This window comes from Ornithodoros turicata, chromosome 1, assembly GCF_037126465.1.
Source record: "Ornithodoros turicata isolate Travis chromosome 1, ASM3712646v1, whole genome shotgun sequence".
Taxonomy (NCBI): domain Eukaryota; kingdom Metazoa; phylum Arthropoda; class Arachnida; order Ixodida; family Argasidae; genus Ornithodoros; species Ornithodoros turicata.
In genome coordinates, this window is record NC_088201.1 from 233,514,915 (window position 1) to 233,528,763 (window position 13,849).

The 13,849-nt window shown below is 48.5% G+C and overlaps 1 protein-coding gene across 1 annotated transcript; it reads right to left on the reverse strand.

The window, feature by feature from the left end:
- Positions 1 to 866: 866 nt before the first annotated feature.
- LOC135396210 (uncharacterized) lies at positions 867 to 1,565 on the reverse strand. Its single transcript, XM_064627240.1, has one exon. The coding sequence runs from the start codon at positions 1,563 to 1,565 to the stop codon at positions 867 to 869; it is 699 nt and encodes a 232-aa protein (XP_064483310.1).
- Positions 1,566 to 13,849: the final 12,284 nt, after the last annotated feature.

Below are 13,849 nucleotides of genomic sequence, written 5' to 3' on the forward strand. Positions count from 1 at the left end.
GACAAGCCATTTACACCCATAAGGGTGTTTTTCAGTTTAGAGTGTAAATACGTTGCCACAAAAAAATAGTACCTTTCGGGAGTAAATGAATGCCACAGAGCGGAGCCTGCATTTCGCGCTCTGTTCTAAGAGTCCCATGTACATAATTCGTTTGCGGGAATGCAAAATACTTTGAATCAAACCGTCAACCGTGATATATCGAGTTATACAAAATCTTGCGCCATACATAGGGCAGAATTTGCGAAGGAAGAAGCGCTATCAGTTTATTACTCTGCGTGGGTGGAAAATGGCTACGTTGACTGAGTTGTACAGCCTTATGCCGTCAAATTGACCAAGGGCACGTATGTATGTGGACTGTTGCATTCGGAAGTTCATTTGCGAAGGTCAGTGACAATTCGCATTCCTGGGGGGTAAACTGCGGTGCTAGGGGACTAAAATGGGGAGTAATTGGGGGGGGGGTAGTCTAGGGGACTAGAAGATGCAATTACTCCCCATTTTACTCCTTTTTTCTCACATTGTCACAATAAATGACTTTCGAAAAGCAAAATCACTATAGAGCAGCGCGGGAAACATAGCCTTACACAAAACCGAAACTTCAGAAGGGATCAAGTGGTAGGCAGGACGTAATGGCGATTTTGACTCGAGCGACCGCTAGAGGGTGGCTACACGAGTCTGGAGCAGTGCCGTGTATGCCAAAGGGAGTCTGACCATTAATGGGACCTGTACACACGTGAAGCTCCTCCCACTTTTTGAGTTCCCTGGCCAATCACGAGGCAAAATACAGTTCGCAATTAATCCCAGGCTATCCTAGTGAGGGGAAGCCATGTGAGTTTATTGTCGAGACTGCAGCCGGAGAACAGTGCTGTTCACCGGAGCCGGACAGGAATCGAAGTGGTGCACGCACCGGAAAAGGCGCGAGAAGAAGCGCGGGTGGAACGGATGTTGCGATCGTCTTCGGCGCCGCCACAGGAGCCCCCCACCCGGAGAAGCGGTAGCGCCCAGTGAACCCTGGAGCGGCGTTTCGGCGGCAGCAGGGGCGGCCCAGATGGAGGCACAGGAAGGGTGGTTTCAGTTTGGTCTAGAAAGGCGGGCTTGAGTCTTGCCTTCGCGATGACGTCCTGTCGTCGAGGGAGTTGGACGGTGAAGTGGTGTTCCGAGCGAGCAAGCACGGGGTAAGGGCCTTCATAGGGAGGCCGGAGGGGACCCCGCACGGAGTCCTTGCGGATGAAGACGTGCGAGGCGGTCTCCAGTGCTGCCGGGACGTAGATGGACCGCGGCTGCGAGTTGCGTGACGGCGGAGGGTGGAGAGAATGCATGGCGGAACGGAGGCGGTTGACGTAAGTGGTATAGTCAGGGGGCGGATAGGGGGATGACGGGAAGAAATCGCTGGGAAGGCGGAGGGTGGTGCCGTACACCATCTCCGAAACAGTGCAGCCCATATCATTCTTGATGGCGGCGCGGATGCCAAGGAGGGCTAAAGGAAGAATCTTCGTCCATGACTCTCCAGCCGGATAAGCACGGATGGCTGACTTGAGTTGTCGGTGCAACCTTTCCACATTGGCCATGGGGTGGTACGCGGTAGTTCGGACGCGTCTACAGCCGATCGTTCGCAAGAGTCTGTTGAAGAGCGCCGACTCCAACTGACGTCCGCGATCAGTTGTAATTTTGGCGGGCACCCCGTAGCGGCTGATCCACCCTGCGACGAAAGCTTGCGCGACGGTGTCTGCAGTGATGTTGGAAATGGGGACCGCTTCGGGCCAGCGAGTAAAGCGGTCGATGCAGGTGAGGCGATCGTCTTCGGCGCCGCCATACTAGCTATAAATTATCTGTATTCACTCGGTGCCGACATCTTCGGGAAACTGGATTGGATTGGATTGAATAAAATATTCCCTGACGACCAAGCAACATAATGGATTTTGCGTCCTCTTTTAACGGCGCCATCTGGATGGAGAGGGGCATGTCGGGAAGACGCAGAATAGCAGAAGCAGAAGTGCATGCTAGCAGAACTGATCGGCCGGTAGAACCGCTAGTTGGAAGAGACTGCCTGTATTATACGTGTTTTTACTATAAAACATAACAAGGTTGAATCAAGAATGGGCAAAGGTGCGTACATGAATAAAACTATGTCATAAGATGCAAATTTTTGGCAATCCGTAGCGTTTTTCTCGCTATTTGCCTGTGATTGCTAGCGTTACTAGGCTAAGGACGACGAAACATGTTATTTTCAGGCAAACATTGACACTGGAGCGTAATTTAAAGATGATTTGCAACAGACCCTACACTTAGGGAATAAAATTGATGTAATTTGCGAAAAAAATTACTCATGAAATCGTCGCTTTGCCGTTCCAAGCTGCGTCGCCATTTTCGGGAAAGTTTTGGTGTCATGGCGGCCCGCATAGAAAACAGCAGCCAATAAAAAAACGCTCAATTTGATTGACAGGTCGAGCCTCTTTTTTTAGGCTCCTCCTAATGGCCAGACTCCCTTTGGCATACACGGCACTGGTCTGGAGGGAAGAGCCGCTCCTTCTGTTTCCCTCCTCCGTGACCGCAAAGCACACATGTTGCTATGTCCTCGTGAAATGCATGCTATGTTCCTCACGATTTATTCCTTATCTATGTTGCCAGTGGGGTTGCTCCACATGGTGGCTTCAACATTTCATACGCCGTAGACACGTTCATCCTTGCCTCTGGAAAGCGAAGGGTTCCCGTCCCGGCACCCATGACGATCTCACACATAACATATCACTAATGTCGCTTAAGCTGTGAAACGGATACTACTCCGCACCCAAAAGGGCCGTACGTGCCAATCACAATGTGCAGGGCTTCCCTCGCTACATGTCTGCTGCAGTGAAGTTTGCACAGCGCCATTTCGGGCCCAAACGGCCACGGATCCCAACGGTAGGTAGTTTACTCAGCGGGTTTTGCATGGTTTGTTAAACGGTATGGTGCCAAGGAAAGCTACAAAACCTGTAGGAAATCCACAGAGAAAGCGGTGCTTCTTGAAAAGCGCGAACAACTCGAGACCGTGTATTTGAAAGTGCCGCGTCGTCTGCTAAACTAGGGAGTGTTGCATGATTTGGGGCGCTGACGCTGCTGCTCACTGGCGCCACCTGGCCCAGAGCAACAGGCCCATATCTTCCCTCGCCTTCGTTCCCGCCGTCCATACCTCCGTCGGCCCGATCCTCTGTTGTGTTTGTGGCACGTGACTTCTCAGGGTTGCTCGCAAACGGCGCAGCTCCAATTGCGCTTTCCCCTACCTTCCCCGCTACGCGTTTGGACATGGAAACCTCCCTCGTCCCCCATATGAAGACGTGGATATGCCGCTCTCCTTCTCTGAGAATTTAGACACGCTTTCAATACTAAGTATTTTGACCGAGCATTTGAGCACCCACTGCACTTTTGTGAGCCCAATCACTCTCATACTCTTTGACCTGTCTCTAGGGCCTTACATCTGAACTGAAAGCGCAAGGAACACGGAAAAAAGAACAAGGAAACAGACATGACGGACATCCTTGCGCTTTCAGTTCAGATGTCTCAGTACCAACTACCCCAATCCTCAACCATTCTCTAGGGCCTTACCTTGAGCAGCAGCCCTGATCGAACGCTGTAAGGCACGATGATGCATCGCTCCCACTTCGGGAACAGCGCCTGCGCAGAGGGCCGTTAGAAACAGTGCAGCTCATCGAGCACGAGGTCTGACACGAACACTCACCCCAAGCGACGAGAACAAACAGAATAAGTATGGCCGTCTTCATGATGGTTGTCTTCAGAGCCTGCTCTGAAAGGTGGGGAGTGATAATATTACAAATTTTCCCATTCGCTCTGTTTTCGATTAACTAAGTTTCTGGGGCAGCGAACAACACTTTCTTGGTGACTTCGGTCGATCAGTGCGGTGCGCTTGAGGATCTGGAGCATATTCTTCTTGATTGCCTCCACTACCAACCTTCCCGAACCGCACTCTCCGAGTCTCTTCGTCAGCTGGACTCTCGCCCCTTCTCCCTCTTGAAATTGCTTGGTCCCTGGCACAATCCAGCCCAGCAACGCTCTGCGCTCAAACCTCTTCGGACATTTCTGGACACCATCGGACTTGGATCGTTATTGTGAAAGGGGCTCATTATGTCATTCCCCACATCCCCACCAGCAATGGGGTAGAGTATCGCCTCGGGCGATGAACCTCCCCACTCTCCAAAGTCGAAATAAAGTTGTTTTTGTTGTTGTTCTTTGTGACGGCATCGTTTCTTCCAGCATTTTTTTGTTTGTTTGCGTGTTAGCGCCGCGAAGCAACTATGGTTATATGCGTCTTGGGCAGAGTTCACGGGGAATCTTTGAGGTTGAGGAGATAATAGGGCCAGAGGCAGTAGACTGTAAGGAGAAAGGACTAGGATGCCTCTGTCCCTAGGACACTCCTTGACCTCAAGGAACTCGTACCGCCCCACGTCGATGCACCAGCCCGCTTGCATATTATTGATCGGCGCTTGGCTTTCTTGAGTGCAACGAACTAGAGCCCTGCGCGGATGAGGTTTTTGGCATCCGCATCCGACCCGCATCCGCGCACACGTTATCCACATCCGATCCGCATCCGCACCATACACAACAGTTTACATCCGCATCCGAACCGCTGAGCAAAGCGCACCATCCGCATCCGATCCGCAAAAATCCGCACGTTTCGAAAGACGCGTAAAGACCGCCGGAAGCATGTTGGTATAATTTCGGATGCCTCCATGCTGTCACGGAAGGACTCAGTCAGGACGACAAGCAAAGGTAAACCTTTCAACAAACGCGATATGGAGAGACTTCTGGAACGCGTGGAACGCTACCTCGTCGGCGCTCGCGCGGTTCGAGACGCCTGAATGCCTCCTCTCCCGTCTTGGCGCCGTGCATGGTCAAAGGTGAACCAGAGCATGCGCTCGCTGTCGGCTGTCGGCGCGCAATACAAATAAATTGCGGGTGGAAAAATGACAGCACGCGGTATATCCGCATCCGATCCGCTGCCTTCGTATCCGCATCCGATTCGCATCCGACCTCGAGCCATCCGCATCCGATCCGCACACCGCAGAAAGTGCTAAATTTTCATCCGAATCCGCAAGTATATTGCGGATATCCGCGGATATCCGATTCCATCCGCGGATGGTGCAGGGCTCTACAACGAACTGCTTTGCAAAGTTTCTTGGTTTAGCAAGCTGTTATTTATTTATTTATTTATTTATTCTTGCACCTTGAAGGCCCCAAGGGCATTACATGAGGGGTGGACAATAAAGTGGCGAGTTCAGTAAGTGGTACAAAACCAATCTCAAACAACACCCGCGAGCTACAATTACAGCGCAAACTTAAAATTATACAATGTTAAGGTTACACATACTGTTATATAACATGTTAGAAAGCGAGTGGGGAGAAGAGAGATTGAAAAGAGAAACTTTCCAAAAAGATATTCACTGAAAATATGTACATAGTTCGTCCCGGAAAGCACTCGGATTAAACAACGTCTACAATGCGCTGTGGAAGACTATTCCAATGCGATATTGCAGATGGAACGAAAGAATGAAGAAAATTATTTGGGCGGCAAGGAATTGTTTTATTTTTTTATTTTAGTTTTTGAGTGGTCGATGCGGTTAGAGCCGTGGTCTGGGTTCGTAGCAAGCTGTTCGTTACTGATATGTCGTTATTGTAAGTGCAATTATCTAAAGGCGTGCGGTCGATCCATGTTTATCCCGTCCTCGCCATTCTCTGGAAATAGGCCCGGATAATACTGGGGCATCCGGATAAGTGAAACCCTCCAGAAGATGCGTGATCTGTTATCGACAACTGCGCCTATTTCAGAGAACCATAAGACACTAGTCCGTCGTAATTTGCATAATCGCTACTGCGAATAAGTTGAGATACTGCAGTGCTTTCCAAAGTGTGGAAACCCGAACTAAAAAGGGACAACACATTGTGTCCTTTGCCACATGATGTCCTCCGACTGTTCTGGATGCCAAGGAATCTCGTGGTAGCGGACACCGGGGTACAGAAAACAAGCTCAGTTTACTGAACAGAGGAACATCAATTCAAGAGAGAACTGATGTTCTGAGACTGGAACAACATAGAGGGGACAAAGCCTCTATTTGCCTAAGTAATCAACGATGAAAGAATAAAGTCACTGAAAAGGTTAGCCAGCTGTAGGACTCGAACCCACACCTTCTGGATTAACGTGTTAGCTTATTAGCTTGTTATCGTGTCGGAAGGCATGTTAGCTTAGCTCAGTCGGTAGAGCCCTGGACCGGTAATCCAGAAGATGTGGGTTCGAGTCCTACATCTGGCTAACCTTTTCAGCTAGTTTCATTTTTCGTCGAACATCAATTCCTGCTGCCACGCGAACATTTGTTGCCCAGCTTGTTCACACTGACCATGTCCAGCGTGAAGTCAAATTTCAGCACCAATTGCACGTGTTACCGTTCATGCATTTAAATTGAATAGCTTCGGGTATTGCCAAAAGCATCGTGGGGGTAAGATACGATATCTTATATGTTTGAAGAGGCGCGGCATAGGGAGGAGCTTAGGACGCCCTGGCTGTAGAGAATCAGCTCACGTAAATACCCCTCTGTGACGTTGACTGAAAAAAAAAACATTGGTCTTCCACTGACTTCTTTGTATAAAGGCTGGTTTGCGCATAGCAGAGCGGCGCGTGGCAGAGAGGTGCGGCAACCGGCCGCCATGTTGGGAGGCCCACTGGCGCCGGCCACTCCCATAGGAAACAGTGAGAACCGATTTGATTTGGAATATTTATTGGCGCTTTAAACTGCCATGACATGCCCTTTAGTTTAAAGGACATTTTGAAAAATACGGGCAGCCCCACTTGAAATAAAATGCAGACGAGAGAATGCGTTGGGCCCACCAATATGGCGGCCGGTGCCCACGCGGTGGAGCACCCTATGCGCGATCCAGCCTATACTATAGAGGTCAGTGTGGTCTTCTATCACAGGGGTGGCATTCAATGTATTGCTGCGTAGACGACAGCGTGCTGGGCGAACCCAATGCATCCTGGACAGGCCCTGGTCGCACGTCACAGCAAACGTCAAGGCCTTAAAGATGGCGGCGCCCGTGATCGGTGTCCAAACCGTTTGTAAACAACGCGATTGTTGTTTCTGGACGACGTTTTGGATGTTTTTCGACCATGGTAATTATTTTGATCCGATAATCTCGCAGTAAAACGCGCAGTTTCACACAATTATTGACAAATTCCAAAGGTGTGATGAGGACCGCGTGTTAAGACTTACCGAGCCTATGCGATGTACTTAAACTAAGGTGAAATGGGCTACCATGTTGCAGAAGAAGCACCGCATAGTTTACGCTTGCAAAGTATGGTCATCAACATGGTCAAAACAACATGTAAACAAAGCCACGTGACCTCAACATGACGTTTTCTACGACGTGCGACGAGGACAAGATGGCAGTTTTGCCAAAAGCACCCGCTTGAGGGTAGCTACAACAATGGCGGGTTTGTGTCTCCCCTGTCTCTTCTGTTCAGATAATGCCGATGGCGCTCTCATTGCCTGTAGTACATCTTGGTCAACACGCGCGGTTCATCACGTCTAGGATATCTAATCTATTTTTTGCGTATCCCCCAGCTTCGTTGACGATAATCATCGTAATCATAAAGCATGTTTCATAAAAGCCTCAAACGACTGAACTGGTCAATGTGGTGTACAAATTAGTAAGATCGGAAAGGGGAAAAATACTCTGAAATTGGAGGGGGGGGGGGGGAGAGCTGAAATTTCGTTAAAAAAATGCCCTTCTCTTGGCAGGTACCCTAATTCATTCATCGGCGATAAGTGAGGACTGTTCTTGGGGTTCCAGGAAATTCGTGTGCGGATCTCGGGAACCGAAGCGCGGATAAACGATAGCTAACTGCATGAAACGAAATCGTTTTTTGAAATTGTTTTTTCCCGGGATAGCGCGGGATCCCCATCAGCGAACCCCGGATGTAAATTGTATTCGATGGTGACGTCAATTTGTCGCTCGCACACTGTTCAAAGATCTAGGGACTTGGAAACACTTCTTTTGTTTTTTCACATTTTCAATAAAACATTGTCGGACTCTCAAAGAAACATGCTGACTTGCTAAGAGCAGGGAAGGGTATCGGAAATGGTAACGAAAACAGAAACGGTACCTTACTGAAATTGTAGATGGCAACGATAAAGGAAACGCATACCACTGTACTCCATTACCGGAAACAGAAAGTTCCGCAAAACTAGGATACCTTTTCTTGGGCACATTCTCGACGCAAAGGGTATATCGTCGGACCCTGAGAAAACTGAAGCAGTTAGAAAAATGCCATCACCGAAAAATGTGGTCGAACTGCGTTCATTTTTCGGTATGATAGATCACCTGACGAAGTTCATACCTGGCCTAGCGGAAAAGGCGAAACCGTCTCGCGTCAGACGCAGCCTGGATGTGGAGCCCTTAGCAACAGGAAGCTTTCGAGGGCATCAAAGACGCATTGACAACAACTCCGGTCCTCACATATTGCTCGCCCAAGAGACCGCTCACGTTGTCAGTCGACGCATCTTCTTATGGGCTAGGCGCAGTGCTACTTCAAGAAGACTGGGATGGACACCATCGTCCTATAGCGTACGCACCTCGGGCACTAAGCAAGACTGAACAGCGTTAGCGCAGGTGGAGAAGGAAGCTCTTGCAATTACGTGGGCCTGCGACAAGTTTCGAGTGTACGCCTTGGGATTACGCTTTCATGTGCAGACTGACCACAAACCTCTGGCCCCAATTTTTTCAACGAATAGGCTCGATGAACTTACTCCTCGCCTGCTGCGCCTGCGGTTGCACACGCTGGAGTACGATTTCTCCATCTCACACGTACCGGAAAAACAGCTCTTAACAGCTGATGTGCTCTCCAGGAATCCGGTAATGTGTAACGAGGACATGGATGCATACCTTGCAAGTGCAATTAAGTAGGTGCAATTGCAAGAGTACGATGCTCTCAAAATCGACCTTCTACACGCTTCAGCCAACATGCTAGAACGGATCAGGAAAGCCTCGGTACAGGACAATACTTTAACGCTCATCGCCGAGTAGTGTACGACGCAGTGGCCTCCAGGTGCAGTTCTCTCCCCATAGTGTCTGAAGTTCGCCAGCGTCGCGCACGAACTAGCCGTGGTCGATGGTCTCCTACTAAGGGGAGGACGACTTGTCATTCCGCAAGCCATGAGACACGAGGTGTTGGCCAGTCTACACACGGGACATCAAGGCGTCACAAGATGCCGCGCGAGAGCTAGAGAAGCTGCGTGGTGGCCAGGCATCAGTGAACATCTACAAGACTTCATCAAGCGGTGTCCCACTTGCCAGATGCACAGAAGATCAGGTACAGAGCCCCTGATGCAGACACCCCTCCCGGAGCGGCCGTGGACGGTAGTGGGCATGGACCTTTTCTATGCAAATCGACAAAACTATCCTGTGGTCGTAGATTATTTTTTTAAAGTTTTTTGAAATCTCGCACCTCAAGACAACAGCTGCGGACATCATTGGGGAACTACGACCTATGTTCGCTCGCTTTGGCATGCCGGAGGTCGTACGATCAGACAACGGACCACAGCTTACGTCGGCAGAATTCATACGGTTTCTTCCCGTACGAAAATTCCTGAATCCGAAACCAATCAGGTTTCTTCGATCAGACCTGATTCCGGACTGAACCGAAAATTGGGCGGGAATGACGATCAGGAATTATTCAGGAATGGGGTATCAGGATCTATTCCGGTAATTTATTCCGGGACTGAATGGGTCCTGAACTCGAAACTGAATGTAACCGGAACAAACTCGCCATTTATCTGATCATACCCGGATATGCGCCTGATAGAATACAGGATAATCCCTGAATGAAAACGGAGAGCGCCTGAATAATTTCGGAAGAAATGCTGAATCGATGGTGGTGCATGCATTCGCTTGCTATAAACCTTTACTCGAGTGGATCTGTTTGAAAACAACAAAAATGTGACTAGACCAGCAAGAGATGCATGCAGGATTAGTGTGAAACCTGAAATCGGGCTGCTTGACCATGCGCCGTTGTCGTGCCTTTACATACTACATGCATGAATGGGACACAAAGTGTAAGATTCAGTCGACAATTTTATTTCCATGGATTCGTTTGCCTTTCAATTCACTTAATTTGGTCCCAATAGATTTCAGTAGAGCCAGGGCGACGCCTTCCATTCCTCCCGTCCTACGCTGTGTTCCTGAGTGACTTCTGCAAATAAGGCACACACATGAGGACAGAGAAAGAAATCACTAAGCGGAATCGCGGCACGAATACTTATAGCAAGACAACTTGCCGTTTTGGGAGGAGAAGGCTTGTATTGTGGTAATCCAAGAGAGCGCTGATGCTATCGAGTTGGTTCCTATCGATGGACGACATGGCATGGAACACAGAACGCACGCCACAACACACACACAACCGCCTTCTCAAGAAGCGCAAGCAAATTCCTGTTGCATTCTTCTATTAAAACGTCATTTTCATCCTGGAGTGCAGTCTTGTCGTCTGTAAGAAAGAAAGACGAAGTGATGAAGGAAAAAGCGCACACACAAAACACACGCAGTAAGAAGCGGCCACTTACCAGAAATAGTCATCAAATATTCTTCTTGCTTGTCAGTGTACTCTAACTCCCCTATCTGTACACGTTTCACTGTTGTAGTTTTCTATGTGGAGCACGCACATACACACACAAAAAAGCGTTGTCTCACACGAGGACGTCTTGATGCCGACGATGGCGAATGAATCCTGTCTGGGCCTAGCACTTCAAATGACTACGGAGGTCAGGTGACCTACTGACAATATTCCAAGAATAAGTATGTTCCCTATCAGCCCGAAGGGAGCAGCGGTGCAGAAGGGGAAGGGTCAGTGTATGCTTCCCATTGAGCTCTGGAATTTCCCGCTGACCTAAAAAGACGAAACCAGTTTAGCTCCTCGTACACTTTTGTCCAGAGGGACTGCAATGTACATGTGGTTTGGTGGTTTCGAAGCCAAACGGAACTTTTGCAACGCATCCGTATTATCAAGTTATAAAAAAAAATGAGCATGATATATTAAGCTTTATTGCTTTTTGTCAACCTGTTTACGCATTAGTTATCAATCATAGCATACTGTGCATTCCGGCATTCACTGGTGTCCCTTTTCCCTGTCCAGAAAGTTATCTCAGCAATAACAATTAATACTAATTCGTGGCTTTACGTCAAACACTACGCGCTACCAAGGTCACTTCACCTGATCGTCCTGCAATCATATCATCTCATCGCTGGTTCGTCTGGCCATGCACGGGATCTCGAAATAATGTACACACAGCACGTGGCTCCAGAAAAATGTTCCTGGGTGTATTGTGTTGAGGGATCCCGAGTATTTGCTCACCTTGAATGTATTTCCGTTTCTTCTGCTGCTATAATCGGGGAAAAAAACGTTTTGCGGGATTCTGTCGATAACGGTCGTAGGTACGCTACATATAATTTAATAATTCCAGATTTTGAGGGCAACGTGATCGAGGATCTCTGTAATCACGTAATATCTATTGCCACACTTGAAATATTTTCAAAGATTGTCAAAGGAATCCCGGTTGACGACCAAGTATCAGGCACGTCCTTCCGGTTTGGTTCAGGCGATATTCAGGCGCATTCAGGAAAGCGCCGTCCGGAATCCGGCTGGACCGACGCCGGAATGTCCTGATAGTGCCTGAACAGTGCCGGATTCCGCCGGAATCAGCCGATAATGCGCGGAATCTGGTCTGATTCGGGTTATTCGGGAAGTTTCGTACGGGTTGCGACGTGTGGCTCTGCACACGTTACGTCAAGCCCATGCTACCCCCAAAGCAACGGGCAGGCAGAACGGGCCGTACAGACAGCGAAATCCTTCATAGCCCAATCACCGGATATCCATGAAGCATTACTGGCTCATCGAACAACACCAGGAACATGCGGATATTCTCCCGCGCAACTGCTAATGGGCCGACAGCTCCGTTGCAATGTACGGGTCGTGCCTACGACGCTGGCTCCTTGTTGGCCGCATCTACAAAGGTATCGAGAACGATACGAACAGGAACAACGCAGCCGCGCGACGGCCTACAATCAACGACGCATGGCGACGGACAGACCTCGCATACAGAACAACGCAGCTGCGCGGATATTTGATGGCGCCGCAGCGCATGGCAGAGTTTATAGTCAAGGGCCTACACCAAGGTCATACATGATCCAGACGCTTTCCGGACTTACCAGAAGAACGACGAAACATCTTCAGGAGGTGGCGGCGGCAACAAAGACAATGCCTTCGAGTCCAAATGGGACTGAAGAAAACGACAACGTTGTACGTACGCGTTACGGACGAACTGTAAAGGAGCCTGAGCGCTAATTCTATGCTAAACTATGTCTTAGTTATTCACTTCAAAGACTCATTGTGGTAACACCAAAACGGGGGAGGTGTCGTGTAACGATGATGACGACAAAGACTAGTGTGGGTTTTGGTAGCGCGATCTACAGAGTGCGTGCTGGGTTGGAACATTAAGCGTGTTATCGTTGTACCGGGCAGTCGCTTCTGAGTCGCCGCTCGACTACGACGGTCTCGAACCTACGGAGGATCGCATAACAAGCAATGAACAGTGTCTGATTTATCATTGGAAGGGAATTCAAGTACCTTTCAAAGTGGGTTTGTCGGCCTTTGTGTGCTCCAGGCAAGCCTTCTTTTTCTTTCTTTTTTGCCTTCTGGATTTCTGTCTTTCTAAGTTCACGTGCTTCTTTCCGTTATGGAAAGTGCCACACTTTACGCGGCAGTTTGTCAATATGAATCAGTGATATTCTGTGAAACCAAACAGTTGTCAAGACTGCGTAGTAGTGACAGTGTAGTACGATCAGGATTGGAGCGTCAGACGCCTAGTGTGGAGGGCCATTGACCCACAGCGTAGTTTCAAACGATTTTGAGAAACATATAATGCATAGCACTGACCATAAAGTAAATGAGATTTAAAAACATTGCGATGGAGTTCCCGTCATTATTTATTATTACTATTTATTATATACTGCCAATCGCCTTTTGGCGACCGTAGCAGGAACAGGCTACAATGTTTTGGATGTATAAATGAAGAGCAAACAACAACAAAAAAATTCAAACCCAGTAGAATACAGCGACTTCTTACACTTCGACTTTCTTGAACTTTCACTGTGAACTCTGCTTTAGGAATCCCTGCTTTTATTAACAGTTTTCTGAGAAAAGTAACTCATGAATTTAACGGTGCACTGTTTGTACACTCTAAGAAAAAAATTGAGTAAAACGGGGAGTAATTGCAGCTTGTACTCCCCCAAGATTGCAATTAGTCCCTATTTTAGTCCTCTAACCCGACATTTACTCCCCAGGACTGCAAATTGTAGCGGAACTTCGCGAACGGTCTCCTGAATGCAACAGTCTACGTAAATATGCGCCCTCGGTCAAGTTGATGTCATTGGACTGTATAACTCAGCCAACGTACCAGTTTTCCATCCGCACAGAGTCAGAAACAAATGGCGCATCTTTCTTCGTAAATTGTGCCCTATGTATGCCGCAAGATTTTATATAACTCGATATATCACGGTTTGCGGTTTGCTTCGAACTATTTTCATGCATGCACAACGCATTGTGTACCTGGGACACTTAGAACAGCGCCTGAAATGCAGTCTCCAATCTGTGACATTCATTTACTCCCGTGCATTTACTCCCGAAAGGGACTATTTTTTGTGGCGATGCATTTAGTCCACAAAAGGAGAAAAAGTACTCCTTTTTTTCCTGAGAGTGTACTTGTATTGTACGTTTGTAAACAAAAATAATAAATGAACAACTCTCCCGTTGCAGTCT

Coding starts and splice junctions, on each gene's coding strand:
- LOC135396210 (XM_064627240.1), bottom strand. CDS start 1,565: ATGGCCAATGTGGAAAGGTTGCACCGACAACTCAAGTCAGCCATCCGT.